At 53.6% G+C, this 14,715-nt stretch overlaps 1 protein-coding gene across 1 annotated transcript in view; it reads left to right on the top strand.

Annotated features, from left to right (window-relative positions):
• TTLL8 (tubulin tyrosine ligase like 8) overlaps window positions 1–14,715 on the top strand; it is a 42,081-nt gene that overhangs the window by 4,314 nt on the left and 23,052 nt on the right. Inside the window, exons 3-8 of the mRNA XM_068561998.1 lie at window positions 4,125–4,216; window positions 7,601–7,739; window positions 8,403–8,476; window positions 9,831–9,959; window positions 11,216–11,330; window positions 12,821–12,946. Coding sequence (XP_068418099.1) covers window positions 4,125–4,216; window positions 7,601–7,739; window positions 8,403–8,476; window positions 9,831–9,959; window positions 11,216–11,330; window positions 12,821–12,946 — 675 coding nt within the window. The remainder of the gene's footprint in view (window positions 1–4,124; window positions 4,217–7,600; window positions 7,740–8,402; window positions 8,477–9,830; window positions 9,960–11,215; window positions 11,331–12,820; window positions 12,947–14,715) is intronic.

The following is a 14,715-nucleotide window of genomic DNA, read 5'->3' as shown; positions in this document are numbered from 1 at the left end:
CTTTTGTGTTTCCATACAAATTTTAAAATTATTTGTTCTAGTTTTGTGAAAAATGCCATTGGTAATTTGATAGGGATTGAATTGAATCTATAGATTGCTTTGGCTAGTGTGGTCATTTTAATATATTGATTCTTCCAATCCAAGAACATGGTATATCTTTTCATCTGTTTGTGTCATCTTCAATTTCTTTCATCAGCATCTTATAGTTTTTGGACTACAGGTTTTTTGCCTCCTTAGGTAGGTTTATCCCTAGGTATTTTATTCTTTTCAATGCCATGATAAATGGGATTGTTTTCTTAATTTCTCTCTCTGATCTTTTGTTGTTAGTATATAGAAATGCAGCATTTTTCTGTATATTAATTTTGTATCCTACAACTTTATACTGAATTCACTGATGAGCTCTAGTAGTTTTCTGGTGGCATCTTTAGGATTTTCTATGTATAGTATCATGTCCTCTGCAAACAGTGACAGTTTTACTTCTTCCTTTCCAATTCGGTTCCTTTTATTTCTTTCTCTTCTCTTACTGCTGTGGCTAGGGCTTCCAAAATTATGTTGAATAAAAGTGGTGAGGGTGGGCATTCTTGTCTTGTTCCTGATCTTAGAGGTAATGCTTTTCACCACTGAGTATGATGTTAGCTGTGGGTTTGTCATATATGGACTTTATTATGTTGAGGTAGGTTCCCTCTAAGCCTGCTTTCTGGGGAGTTTTCATCATAAATGATGTTGAATTTTGTCAAAAGCCTTTCCTTCATCTATTGAGATGATCACGTGGTTTTTATTCTTCAGTCTGTTAATGTGGTGTATCATGTTGACTGATTTGTGGATATTGAAAAATCCTTGCATCCCTGGGATAAATCCCACTTGATCATGGTGTATGATCCTTTTAATGTATTGTTGGATTCAGTTTTCTGGTATTTTGTTGAGGATGTTTGCATCTATGTTCATCAGTGATATTGGCCTGTAATTTTCTTTTTTTGTGATATCTTTGTCTGGTTTTGGTATCAGGGTGATAGTGGCCTCATAGAATGAGTTTGTAAGTGTTTCTTCCTTTGCAGTTTTTTGAAATAGTTTCAGAAGGATAGGTGTTAACTCTTCTCTAAATGTTTGGTAGAATTTACCTGTGCAGCCATCTGGTCCTGGACTTTTGCTGGTTGGGAGTTTTAAAATTACTAATTCAATTTCAATACTGGTAATTGGTCTGTTCATATTTTCTGTTTCTTCCTTGTTCAGTCTTGGGAGAGTGTACCTTTCTAAGAATTTGTCCATTTCTTCTAGGTTGTCCACTGTATTGGCATAGAGTTGCTTGCAGTAGTCTCTCATGATCCTTTATATTTCTGTGGTGTGGGTTGTAACTTCTCCTTTTTCATTTCTGATTTTATTGATTTGGGCCCTCTTCCTTTTCTTCTTGATGAGTGTAGCTAAAGATTTATGAATTTTGTTTACCTTTTCAGAGAACAAGATTTTAGTTTCATTGATCTTTTCCATTGTTTTTTTTAGTCACTATTTCATTTATTTCTGCTCTGATCTTTATGATTTCTTTCCTTCTACTAACTTTGGGTTTCCTTTGTTCCTCTTTTTCTAGTTGCTTTAGGTGTAAGATTAGGTTGTTTATTTGAGATTTTTCTTGTGCCCTGAGGTAGGCTTGTATCGCTACAACTTCCCCCTTAGAACTGCTTTTGCTATGTCTGATAGAGTTTGGATTGTTGTGTTTCCATTTTTATTTGTCTCCATATATTTTAAATTTTCCTCTTTGATTTCTTCAGTCACTCATTGGTTGTTTAGTAGCATATTGTTTACCCTCCACGGGTTTGTGTTTTTTGCAGTTTGTTTTCTTGTAGTTGATTTCTAGTCTCATAGTGTTGTGGTCAGTCTATTTAGAGGTTTATCAATTTGAAAAAAAATGTTTCAAAGATCCAACTTTTGGTTTTGCTAATTTTCTTTATAGTACATTTGTGGGTTTTTTAAAACAAATTATTTATTTTAAATTTTGGCCGTGTTGGGTCTTCATTGCTGCACGCGGGTTTTCTCTAGTTGAGGAGAGCGGGGGCTACTCTTCGTTGTGGTGCATGGGCTTCTCATTGCAGTGGCTCCTCTTGTTGTGGAGCACAGGCTCTAGGCACAGGCTCAGTAGTTGTGGCACGTGGGCTCAGTAGTTGTGGTGCACGGGCTTAGTTGCTCCGCAGCATGTGGGATCTTCCCGGACCAGGGATCGAACTCGTGTCCCCTGCATTGGCAGGCAGGTTCTTAATCACTGTGCCACCAGGGAAGTCCCCCCCAAAACATTTTGTTAATGTCTCCTCTGGTAATATCTGGTATTGATAATTTGTTTGGGTTTGAATTTGCTGGTAGTTTTCTGGTGATTTCTTTGGGTTTGACTTTGAGGTGATCTTTCTAATATCTGAGATGGATGCTTCACTGACTGTCCTTAGCCTTTATTATTTTCCACTATTTGCATCTACAGCTAAAAATCGCTTTATAAACAGAACCTAGCTACAAGATTCGATGCTTGGTATTTTAACTCTCGTTTAGTTAAGAAACATGCATTACTTTTTATCCTGATCTCCTCTTTGACACGGGTTATTCAGAAGCACATTTGTGAAATGTGTGTTAGTCTCCTATTGTTACTTTGTCTTCTGATTAAACTCCCTGACTTCACGGCTCTGTGATCAGGGGACATGATCTATGTGGCTACTGTCCCTTTGAAATTGGTTAAGAACATCTCCGTGGTCAATTTTAATAAATGTTCCCTGTGTTCTGGAATGAGCAGGGTGGAGGCCGTTGAGCGAGGTGTTCTGTGTGCTCGTGAGGTGAGGGTTGGACAGTCACATTCAATCCTCGTCCTTGCTGACCTTTGTGGTTGTGTCAGTGACTGAGGGCAGTGCCTGTCACTATCTGCAGCTGAGGCCACTTTGTCCTCCTGGTGGTCCTGCCAGCCCTGCTCTGGTTTGTAACTGGCTTTGTCCAGAACTCCCCACGTGTGGAAGCCCTCAGATGCACCTTTGGTGTCTGCTTTGTTGGTTGAATGTATTGTATTTTTCCCCCCAGTCTAGGGTTTGCTTTCTCGTTCTCTTAGCCGCGGAGAACATTTCAATTTTGATAAAGTCTGATTTGCCCATTTTAGCTTCGATGGTCAGTGCTTTTGTGGAGCATCTTGGACTTGCTGCCTTGCCCGAGGCTCTGAAAGCCCCTCCCGGCTCCTGTGCACACTTTCACACTCGCGCCTGTGACCCACCTCCGGTTATCGTGTGTCCCCAGGTGGGGCTAGGGCTCCCCTCTCCGTGTGGACGGGCCTCTGCTGCAGCCCCAGCCCCGCTCAGGACCTCGGGGCTCTCCCTTGCCTGCATCAGTTGGCTCCGTGGATGTGGGTCTCTGGGGTCCACGGGGTGGAGGGAGCTGCAGGAGGAGCAGCTGGGTGAGTGGCCGGGGTGTCCACTGCCTGCCTGCCCACCTGGGATGCTCTTTGGACGTCCAGGGACCGTGGGTCCAGGAGGCGTCGGGAGGTCGGATGGTCTGCCGGGGTGTGTACGCTGCAGGAGCACCTGCCCCGTGGAATTCAAGCCACCATCTGGGATGAGATGGCCCAGGGTGGGCGGGGAGGCGAAACACAGATGTCTGAGGTCCGGGCCTGGGCCCGGCCACGGTTAGGGCGTGGGGAGAGAGAAGGGGCGGCAGTGAGGGAGGGAGAGCGGGGCTCAGGGCAGCAGGGGCTGGCCGGCTGAGTGTCCAGCGCTGGCAGAGGCCAGGACACAGGGAGTGACCGTGGGATTGGCCTGTGCGTGTGTGACCTTGGCCCGAGCTTGTCTGTGGTGGAGCCAGCAGACGGGCTGTGGAGAGAGGAGAGCCGAGAGGTGGAGGAGGGAGTGGGCAGGGTGCAGGGACGAGGGTTTTCATTTTAACGTATATATGGACGCTGCTACACTTGCTGTGTGCTGATGGGAGTCTGGTGGCCAGGGTCCAGAGAGGAGCCCAGAGGGGCTGGTGGCTGGAAGGCTGGCCCAGGCAGAGGCTGAGGGCTGACCGAGCGCCACGGGGGGCTGGACACGGGGATTAGGCTGGTGTCTCCTGAGTCCGAATGTCACTTGTTCGCTCTTTCCTTTGCCTTGATGTCTGTTTCTCTTTTGTAGAATTAGAACGAGGAATTTCCCAAGACTTGATTTCTTCCCCCAAATTAGACATATACAAAATAGCAAGACAATTAACGGACAAGGCAATCAAGGTAAATGCTCTTTGGGGCTCAGTGGGAGGGGTACTTTTTAAGAACAGAAATTCGTTTTGGAATTTGGAGAGTGAGTTCGTTGCCTCTGATGCCCTCCCCGCCAGGTGAGGCACCCCCCGCAGTCCTGGCCCCCGCGTGAAGGCTTCTGCCAGAGTTACTTTATGTTTCAGCTGTACTTTTGAAATAGGTAATGCTTTCAAAATTCAAAAAATGCAGACACATACACAGTAAAAATCTCTCCTGCAGCCATGCAGTCGTGTGACTGCAGCTGTGGACACACATCCCAGACAAGGGACAGACTCCTAGTGACTCACAGACCCCCTCCCATCCGCTCCCCCCACCCCAGGCCCCCGGGTGACACGGTGAGAACACTTGCATGTGAGAGGGGTTTGTGCCCAGGAGAGGAACTCTGGGGCTCAAGTGGGGCAGCTGGCATACCCACCCACTTCCCCAAGGTGGAGGCCTACCTTTCACCAGGACGGGAGAATTTGGGGGAGATAAAGAAGGACAAGCGTTCTTCAAATGGGGGCAGATGGCTCCACGGCTACCACTTTGAGAACATGATCCTCTGTCCTTATCACACGTTCGCATTGCTCAGGCCGGGACAGTGGGGAAGCACTGACAAATCCAACACACATTAACATGTGGAAATGTGCTCATTCCCGTAACTTTCTTCTGAAGCACAGCACACACGTGCGAGTGTACAGATCATAAATGCACAGCTCAGGCTGTGATGGGCTGGATGTACCTGGAGAGAGAAGCACAGCACAGGTGACGTAAGTAATCAGCATCAACCCCTGCAGACACGACAGAGCACCTCTGCCCCCTTGGAAGCTGCCTCCCGCCCTGGTTATTCCCCAATCCTGGCAACCACGGACGTGCTTTCTGTGCTTCCTATCATGGTCCTTTCTGGGACTTCATATAAGTAGAATTTAATTTTCAGATTTTCTTCTGAGGCCTTAAAACATAGAAACATTCAGGGCTACAAACATCCCTCTAAGTACCGCTTTAGCTGCATTTCAAAAGATTTCATTTTGTACTGTTTTTGATGAGATTCAGTTCAAAGTATTTTATAATTCATATTATTGCTTTTCATTGATTGTGTGTTACTTAAAACTATAGTTCTTAATTTCTAAACTGGCGGCTATTTTTCTAGTTATTTTGTTATTGGTTTCTAGTTTGATTGCCTGTGGTTGAGAATGTAATGGGTACAATGTTATTCCACTGAAATGTGTTCAGACCGGCTTTATACCCAGCATTTTGTTAATTTATATAAAAGTTGATGTAGAGTGCTATATTCACAGCCATCAGGGTAGAGCTTGTTATTTGCGTTGTTGAAGTCTTCTAGCCTTATTGAAATTTTTTTGTCTCTGTGTTCTCTAATTTACTGAGAGAAGCATGTTAAATATCCTATTGTAATTGTGGATTTGTCTACTTTGTGTTTCTGCCAGTTTTTGCTCTGTATAATTTATAGCCGTCTTAATGGGTGCAAATGTATCTTTCTGGTGAATTGAATGTTTTCTTTAAACTATGGGATGATTTTCTTTACTTTAGTGATGTTTATTTGTCCCAAAGGCTATTCTGTCTCATATACAGATCCTTTTATTTTTTATCTATCTGTAGGGTTGTGCTTTTGATTTTCTCCTGTAAACAACATAGATTTAGATTTAAAAAAGATATAGTCTGGCACTCTTTACCTTTTAACTGGAGCATTTTGTGCATTTATCTATAATTAAACACTGGTATATTCCCACCGTGTTTCATTCATTTGGTTTGTGCTGTCTGCTCAGTTTTCTTCTCCTTTCATGCTTCCTTGTGGACTGATTACTTTTTATTATTCCATTTCCCTCTCTTATGTCAGAAATCTTGTACACTTTTTTGTTCTTTTGTAGTTGCCTTATGTATTGTACTGTGCTGACTTATTAATCAGATTTTCTGAAGTCGTTCAGTTCGACTCCAGTTAAGGAGAGGATTGGGGGCGGCTGGGAGGTCTTGCTGGAGCTGCAGGGCACTGACATTCCTGCTGTTTTCATACTCCCTACCCGCCTCTCCTCACAGTGGCCCCTGTCGTGGTGCACGGCCCTGTCGAGGGTGAGGCCAGGCTTTGGACTGAGGTTCTGATTAGAAGGGGGCTTGGAGGTCTTTCATGTGGGCACTGGGACTTGAGCTCTCAGCGTCTGGCCACAAGCCCACACGTTCTTGGCATGTGTTCCCAGTCCTCCCACTGGGACCCGTGTTAGCTACCAATGCTGCTTGACAAATCACCATGAATTTAGCTGCTTAAACACACCGTGTATTATCTCCTGTGGGTCAGGGGTCCAGGCTGGGTCCTCTGCTCAGTGTCTGTCAAGGGTGAAATGAAGCATCAGCCAGGTGGGGTCTCATCTGAAGGCTCAACAGGGGAAGTTTCCAATCTTCCTCAGCTTGTTGGCAGAATTAATTTCCTTGTGGCACCTTCTTCAAAGCCAGCAGTGGAGAGAGACAGTCTCTGCTGTTTTCAATCTCTGACTTGAGAGAATCCTGGACCCTCTTTTAAGCGGCACACCTGATTAGGTTAGGCCCACTCAGGATAATCTGTCTTTCAAATTCAGAGTCTAATTAGGGACCCTAGTGAGTTTGAGCCGCCTCCCCCTGCTGCCCTGGCCTCCTCTCCTGCTCTCACAAGCTAATGAGGCCCTAAGCTCATGAGGCCCTAAGCTCACTGCTGACCATACCCCTGTTCCCTGACCCTGCCCTGCAGCTGCCGCCCTCTGACCCTGTCCAACGGATGTGTCCAGGCTGTGTTCTCAGCAGCATGGGCCCTGGGGCTCTAGCATGACCATCACTCTCCTGCCCACTGTCCCTCGGCTGGGAAGGCAGAGGACGCCAGCTACCGACTCCCTGCCTGGCCCCTGGCAGCTGGGCTCATTCCCACAGTGTTGGGCAGAGTCCCCAGCTCCCCTGGTGCTGGCCCTGGGCAGTTCGCACTGCCCCTCCAGCCATTGGTGGGCATTTGTTCCCCCCTCTCCTCTCAAACCTCGGGGAGCTTCCCCACCCCAGGCGTGAGGGACGGTCACCTTTGCAGAGAAAAGAAAGCCGCAGAGCACAGGCCCTTGGGCCCTGTCCTGCATCCCACCTTTCAGACCTGGAGCTGCCCTGAGCTGGGGTCTGAGCCTCAGGAAGCACCGAGGTCCTGGCTGTGCTGTGCCTCCTGGCCTCCACGTTTGGGGCAGCAGGCACACACGCGGCGGCCGTGCCAACGCTCCTGGGTGGTCTTCTCGGAGCAGGACACGGGTGTCTCCCCGCCGGTGCAGCCGGCGTCATCCTGATAGTAGACTCCTCTTACAGAGACAAAATTAACTCGTTTTCAGTTCTTTCATTCCAAATACACTCTTGCAATTCAAGGAAAAGAAGATCTTCTCCATCTACGGACACTACCCGGTGATCCGGGCCGCCCTGCGGAGGAAGGGCTGGGTGGAGAAGAGGTTCCACTTTCTGCCCAAGGTCGTTCCGAGTGTCGAAGACGAAGGGGAAGGAGCGCCAGGTAGAGTATCGGAGGCGTCTTGTGTTTCGGTGTGAGACGTTTGTGTGTACGTCACGAGGACCCAGACGTGAGTCGATTCTGTGGGTCCTGTGCTGTGGCCTCACCCCTGGGGAAGGAGTCACCTCCTGGCCCCCGCCCCAGGCGTCCAGGCCCTGGCGAGCCCTTTCAAACCCTGGTACTGGTCACTTCTTGGTGCCCCACCGTCCATGCCCAGACCCCCTCCTGTGCCTGGATGGCGTCCATCGTCCTTTAGCGGCCTGGCCCTGGCTGTCCCTCCTCTGGCCCCAGCTCCCGAGTGGTCACTGCTTGGCCCCCTGCAGTGCCCGCTGCACCCGGCCCCTGGTCACTGGTCCTCCCTGACCCCCCCCGTGCCTGCCCCCTGCTCTGCAGAGTCTGCATCCGCTTGGCTCCAGGGTCTGCGCTGGGCCCCGTCCCACACGGTGCTTGAGACCCAGCTCACGGCCCTGCCCACGTCCCGGGTCCCCGAGCCTGGCACGGCCCCTGGCGGGGGTGCCATGTGGTGGACTCCCGAGCCTGACTCGACCCTGCTCCTTTCGGGACCCACGGGGGCACCTGCTCCGCGCTGGGCCCTGTCGTGGGCCCGGCTGTGGTCACGCCTTCCGCCCATGATGCACTGACATCTCCTGTGTGTTGTGTTTGCAGAAAACAAACGTGCTGAAGGCAAAGGAAATCAAGAAGTGGCTTTGGAGAAAACAGACGACATCCACGATGTGATGGTAGGTCCCCGTGGGCTCCGGAGGGGCCTCAGCTGACGTTTACCTGCCTTTGTGCCGCGTTCTGGGGGGGAGAGATGTGGCAAAGCCGCGGTCACGCCCTGCCTCGAGGACATGCGTGCGTGTGCATGCGTGTGCACGTGTGTGCGTCCGTGTGCCCCGTGTCTCTTGAGTGTCCACGTGTGTGCCTCCACGGGTGAGCAGGCAAGCTGGGCCTGTCGTCTGCGGAAACCCCGTGGGACAGGCTCAGAACGGCCCCCAGGCGGCGACGGCGGAGGCGGAGTCTGCGGGACGCAGCGCCTGCCTGCGGGGCGGGGCAGCCGCCACAGGGCCCGGTTCCCGGGCCGCGATGCTCCCTGCTGGCCGGTCAGCCGTCAGGGACGGGCTCTGCAGCGCTGAGCTGCCCCGGGAGGGCTCTGCTGGCTGGTAACAGAGGGTCACTGCGACTCAGGGGAGGGAAGAAAGTTAAAACGAGACCAAACAGCGTGCACCGCGAGCAAGCGTGACGCGTTGACCGCACTGGAGAGCTCCTGTCTCTCATGTGACCCCGTGAACAGAACGGAAAGACGAGCCACTCAGGGAGGTACTTGCAGGGCTTACGAGTTAAAAGATCTGATACTCAGAACGTGCGACGCGCTCACACGTCAGGAGCAGATGACGATCAAAGAGAAACGGGCAAAGACCCGACAGGCCGGGGAGCCCATCACTGCAAGTTCCCAGAGCCGATTCCTTTCTGTGAAAGTTGGCCGTGAGGCTGGGGGGCGCCCGCGGGTAGGGGGTGTGGGGAGTCGGCGGGGGTGGGTCCAGGGGGCCGGGCCTGCGCGGGAGCGTCAGCTCTGGACGGAAGGCCGTTTCTCACCCCGGGCGCCCGGGTGGCCACCAAGCCGCTGTCTAAACTTCCGTGTACGACGGTTCATCTCACACTGTGACAAATGACAGTGGCTCTCCTGGGCCCCTGCATCCTGAAGGTGCGGGGGCAGCGGAGGAGCTTGTGTCCCGGGGGCCAGGGAGGGGGACTCTCCCAGGTCCACACGTGGTGTGTCCCTGCGGCCGGCGTGGGCACCCACGGGGGGCGCAGCTCAGACCCCACTCGGGGCCCCTGCAGCCCGGGGCCCCTGCAGCCCAGAGCCCGAAGCCCCCCACCCCCGTGCCATCGGAAGCCCTGTGTGGTAGCTGCTCCCACGTGAGCCCACGGGAGACCCTCGAGGAACGTGCGAGGCCGCAGTCAGGATGGGAGAGTCACAGAAATCACACACCGCTTCTCACCTAAACCCCGGTTCCTTTAGTCCCGGGGTGTCCCATTGTCAGAGACGTGAGCCTTGGGGGCTGGGTGTGGATAAAGGTTTTTTCTTGCCAGTCCAGGTTGGTAAAAAATGAAACACCATACTTCCTCTGGACAATCAAAAGGGACATCATTGACTATCACCGTCTGAGCTGCGACCAGATGCTGAATCACTACGGGAAGACGGCGTCCTTCACCACCAAGGTGAGTGGGAGGGCTGGGGGCGCGGGCGGGGCAGCACCCTGCCTCCTGAAATGCCAGCACCTCCGGAGCTGGGAGAGCCACACGGGGACTGGTTCCCTGGGGGCTCCTCTCCAGGACTGGAGCCTCCTGCTGGCCTGGCCCGGCATCAGTGTCCAGGGCCGCTCAGGGCTGCGGCCCGCAAACCGCCCCCCCAGAGCCCCTGTGCCCCTTGCCCTGTGTTCCTGGGTGGCCCCAAGGCCACAGAAGCACTGTCCTCTGGGCGCACAGGCCAAGCCCAAGACAGGGCAGGTGACGGCTGCCACCGCAGCCCGACCCAGGCTCTGGGCCCTGGAGGGGCTCTGGATCCCAGGGGGGCCGGACCACCCTCACCTGCGCTGTGACTTCCAACTGCAGGGGGGCACTGCCACACGGGCACTTCCTGCCCTCACCCCCTTTCAGCCGCCAGCCCCATTTACCCTGAAGGCTGAGGTTAGGGGCGGGGCCAGCCCGGGACGGACAGGCCTGTGTGTACCCCCTGGGAGAGACAGGGTAAAGGGGCTTCCCTGGCAACAAGGGCACCGTCCCCTAAACCCTCAAGGGTGACAGAGGGGCAGGGACAAAGTGCACGGCTGCCCCCGGGGCTCCCTGTAGGGCTCTGGCCCCCCACACATCCTCGCCAGGCCTTGGGCCGCTGGTGTCCTGCCGGGTGTGGACGATGCCTGTGGACGGCCCAGTGGGGCCGGGCTCCCCGCAATGACCCCCAGGTGGGGCTGGCACCAACGCTCCCAGCAGCCAACAGGTGCTACGTTTCCCGGGCACGTGGCACTTCTCTTCAAAAGCGTTGAGGAGTGGCCCCGGGCCTCTTTAACGAACAGTGCGGCGTCCAGGGGGCAGAGCGGGGGCTGGGGGCGGGGGGCGGCTGCGATGTAGACCCGTGAGCTCTCGCCTCCACCGCTCCTGGGCCTGAGCCCCAGCCCTTCGGGGACCAGGAGGTGGATGCAGCGCCTTCCGCTCTGGGGGCCCCCAGACGGCCCTGCCCGCCCTTGGGCCTGCCGTGCCTGCCACCGGCCAGAGGGTGAGCCCGAGGCCCCGGCCTGCACGTCGGGTCACGCGGCTGCTCGGCCAGCTGGCCGGGGGCTGGGGAGGGGCCGCTCCAGGAGGTGCCCTCCCAGGAGCCCACTGGAGCCGGTGCTGCCCAGCCAGCCTGCGGGCACTGACACTGGTCCGAGCCGGCCCGGCGCGTGGCCGGCGGGCCTGACGTGCCGCTGTCTCTGGAGATCGGGCTGTGCGTGAACCTGCGGAGCCTGCCGTGGTATGTCCAGGCCGACCCCGCCTCCTTCTTCCCACGCTGCTACGGCCTCTGCACCGAGAGCGAGAAGCAGGAGTTCCTGGGTGAGTGGCTGGCGGCCCGGCCGAGGCGCCTGGCATTGAGCGCTGGGCCAGGAAACCCGGCGGGACCTCTTTCTGGCCCACCTTCCTGCAGGAGGGGCCCCAGGGCTGGGGGTGGGGGTGGGGGTGGGGTGGTGGGGGAGGGCCCGGTCCCATCCCAGCACCTGGGAGAGGCCGGCGTGGGGTTGGTGCTGGGCCCGGGTCTGGGTGCCTGGGGCACACGGGGACGACGGGCTCTGGGCTGGGGACAAAGGCTGGTCCCTGGTCCGATCTGCCTGGAGGCACAGGAGAGAGAAGGAGAAGGTCAGGGCAGGCAGGGAGGGGGTCATTCGGGGGGGGGGGGGGGGCCCGTGTTTCCTGAGCGCCCATCTGGGGGGCTGTAGAGAGCGGCATCTGCCCAGCACCCCTGCCCTGTGCCCTGACCCCAGGCCGGGGCTCCCAGGAGCCAATGGCCGGATGCAGGACAAGGCAGGGTCGGGGGCAAGGCAGAGGTGAGAAGTGCAGTGGGGGCAGGACCATGAGCGGGGGTCTCGCAAGATGGGGTGCTGGGTGGAGACCCAGAGGAGAGGGAGGCTGAGGGCAGCCGACTGGGGAGCTCCAGGCCAGCCCTGGAGCAGGCAGTGTGCCCGCACGTCCTCGGGCAGAGAGGCTGGTGATCTCAGGAGCATTTGTTCTGATGGACGGAGGAGGGTGGGTGAGGGGCTGCGTCGGGGGCTCAGGTTCTGGATGCTTCCAGGGCAGCAGTAGCTGCCAGGCAGGTGGATGCCCGGTGGGGTGGCCTCAGCTGAGGTGGGGAAGGAGCAGGTTTGGGAGAGAAGTTGCTGGAACATCCAGCAACTTGGGGTGGGGAGCAGCCTCGCCTCCCAGGCCCCTCACGGAGGCGAGGCTCCCCTGGCCGCTGCCCCTGGCATGTGACAGGCGCTCAGAGGCAGCCTGGCCCCAAGCCTGGGTCTGGGGGACCCTGAGCTGCCTCCGCACTGGTGGATACAGCAGGGCCCCCAGCCACCCACAGTTAGAGCGGCGGGAGCCAGCAAGCACGTCCAGGAAGGTCCGGAGGGGCTCGTGTGATGGGGAGGGTCCCGGTGCTGTCAGCAGGGGGCTCTTCTAGAAGGATCCCTCTGTGCAGGGCTGAGGACACAGGGGCAGGGAGAGGTGGTGACGGTGCCCACAGACCGTGGCCCTGGGGGTGCAGGAGAGGGGCAGGGAACGGGGTGCGTGGATTCTGCCTCTGGGCCTGTAGGCAGGGTGGATGTGCAGCTGGGGTGGAGGTCCTGGGGTGGATGAGACTCCCCTCCGCAGAGGAGGGAGGATGAGTGTGGAGGTGGAGGGTGTGGGCGGGGCGGGGCAGTGGGGGAGCACCCGGCCCCCGGAGGGCTCTGAGGCAGGAGTGAGGCCCCCACACGCAGTGGGATGCCCGGGCTGGGAATGGCTGGCGCTGGCTGAGCGCCCGTCCCCAGCGCAGGCGGGGGGGCGAGGGCTTGGTGTCCTTTCAGACGACTTCCGGCTCACGGTGGCCTCCAGCATCCTCAAGTGGGTGGTCAGCCAGCAGAACTGCAGCAGGAGCACACCCAAGGGCTGGAGGGAGAAGGCCGGTGACGGTGACCCCAGCAACAGGCAAGGTGTGTGCCCACCCCGGGAGGACAGTGGCAGGAGGGGCCATGGAGCTGTGCATCCAGGGCGGGGCTGCAGCTCTGCCCCGACCCCCAGTCTCTTCCAGCAGAATCCCACGGGAATGGCGCTCCTGGGTCATGTAGGGAGTCGTGGGCCACCGTGGGTTTAGGCCTACAAGACCCAAATACGTCCTTTTTGTTGTTACTCACTTTCATAGAACAGTTTTAGGTTCACAGCAAAGTTGAGCAGGAGGTATAGAGTTGTCCCGTGTACCCTCTGCCCTTTCCTCCCCTGTATCAACATCCTCCTCCAGACGGTGCATTTGTTGTAAGTGATGGACCTACACTGACACATCATCATCACCAGACTCCACAGTTTACATCAGGGTTCCCTCTTGGTTTGGACAAATGTATAATGACATGTATCCACTGATATAGTATCTTTCAGAGTAGTTTCACTGCCCTAAAAATCCTCTGTGCTCAGCCTGTTCATTCCTCCTTCCCCCCAACACCTTATCTTTTTATTGTTGCCACAGCTTTGCCTTTTCCAAAATGTCATACAGTTGGAATCATACGGTATATATGATTCCGACAGGCTTCTTTCACTTACTAATGTGCATTTAAGGTCCCTCCATGTCTTTTCATGACTTGATAGCTCATTTCTCTTTAGCACTGAGTAACATTCCACTGTCTGGATGGAACAGAGTTTGTTCACCCAGTCACGTGTTGAAGGACATCTTGGGTGCTTTCAAGTCTTGGCAGTTATGATTAAAGCTGCATACAGGCTTTTGTGCAGCTGTAAGTTTTCAACTCACTTGGTAAATACCAAGGATCACGACTGCTGGATAATATGGCAAGAGTATGTTTAGTTTGGTAAGAAACTGCCAAACTGTGTTCCAAAGTGGTTGCTACACCAGTTTGTGTTGCCACTAGCAATGATGAGCGTTCCTGTTGCTCCGCATCCTGGTGAGCATTTGGTGACGTCAGTGCTCCGGATCTTGGCTGTCCTAATAGGTGTGTAGTGGTATCTCACTGTTGTTTTAATTTTCATTCCCCTGACAATATATGATGTTAAACATCTTTTAATATACTTATTTGCCATCTGTATATATTCACTGGTGAGAAGTCTGTTCAGCTTCCCTCCAGTTTTAAATTGGGGTGTTTGTTTTATTGTTGAGTTTTAAGGGTTCTTTGCATATTTTGGATACCAGTACTTTATTGTATGTGTCTTTTGCAAATATTTTCTCCAGCTTTACAGCTTGTTTTCTAATTCTGTTGATGATGTCTTCCACATAGCAGAAGTTTTAAATTTCAGTGAAGTCCAACTTATCAATTATTTTTTTCATGGATTGTGCCTTTGGTGTTGTATCTAAAAAGTCATCATCATACCCAAGTTCATCTTGGTTTTCTCCTATGTTACCTTCTAGGAGTTTTATAGCTTTGTGTTTCAACTTAGGTCTATGATTCATTTTCAGTTAATTTCTATGAAGGGTGTAAGGTCTGTATCTAGATTCATTTTCTTTTTTTTTGCATGCAGATATCCATTTGTTCCAGCACCATTTGTTTGAAAAGACTATCTTTGCTCCATTGTATTGCCTTTGTGCCTTTGTCAAAGATCAGTTGACTATATTTGTGTGGGTCTATTTCTGGGCTCTCTATTCCACTGATCTATTTGTCTCTTTTTCACCAATACCACACTATCTTGATTATTGTAGATTTATTGTAAAGCTCAAATTTAGATGGTGTCAATCTTCCAACTTTGTTCTTCTCCTTCAACA

Source organism: Eschrichtius robustus, chromosome 13, assembly GCF_028021215.1.
Source record: "Eschrichtius robustus isolate mEscRob2 chromosome 13, mEscRob2.pri, whole genome shotgun sequence".
Taxonomy (NCBI): Eukaryota; Metazoa; Chordata; class Mammalia; order Artiodactyla; family Eschrichtiidae; genus Eschrichtius; species Eschrichtius robustus.
The sequence above is the reverse complement of the archived record's forward strand: the minus strand, read 5'-3'. Positions and strand labels throughout refer to the sequence as shown.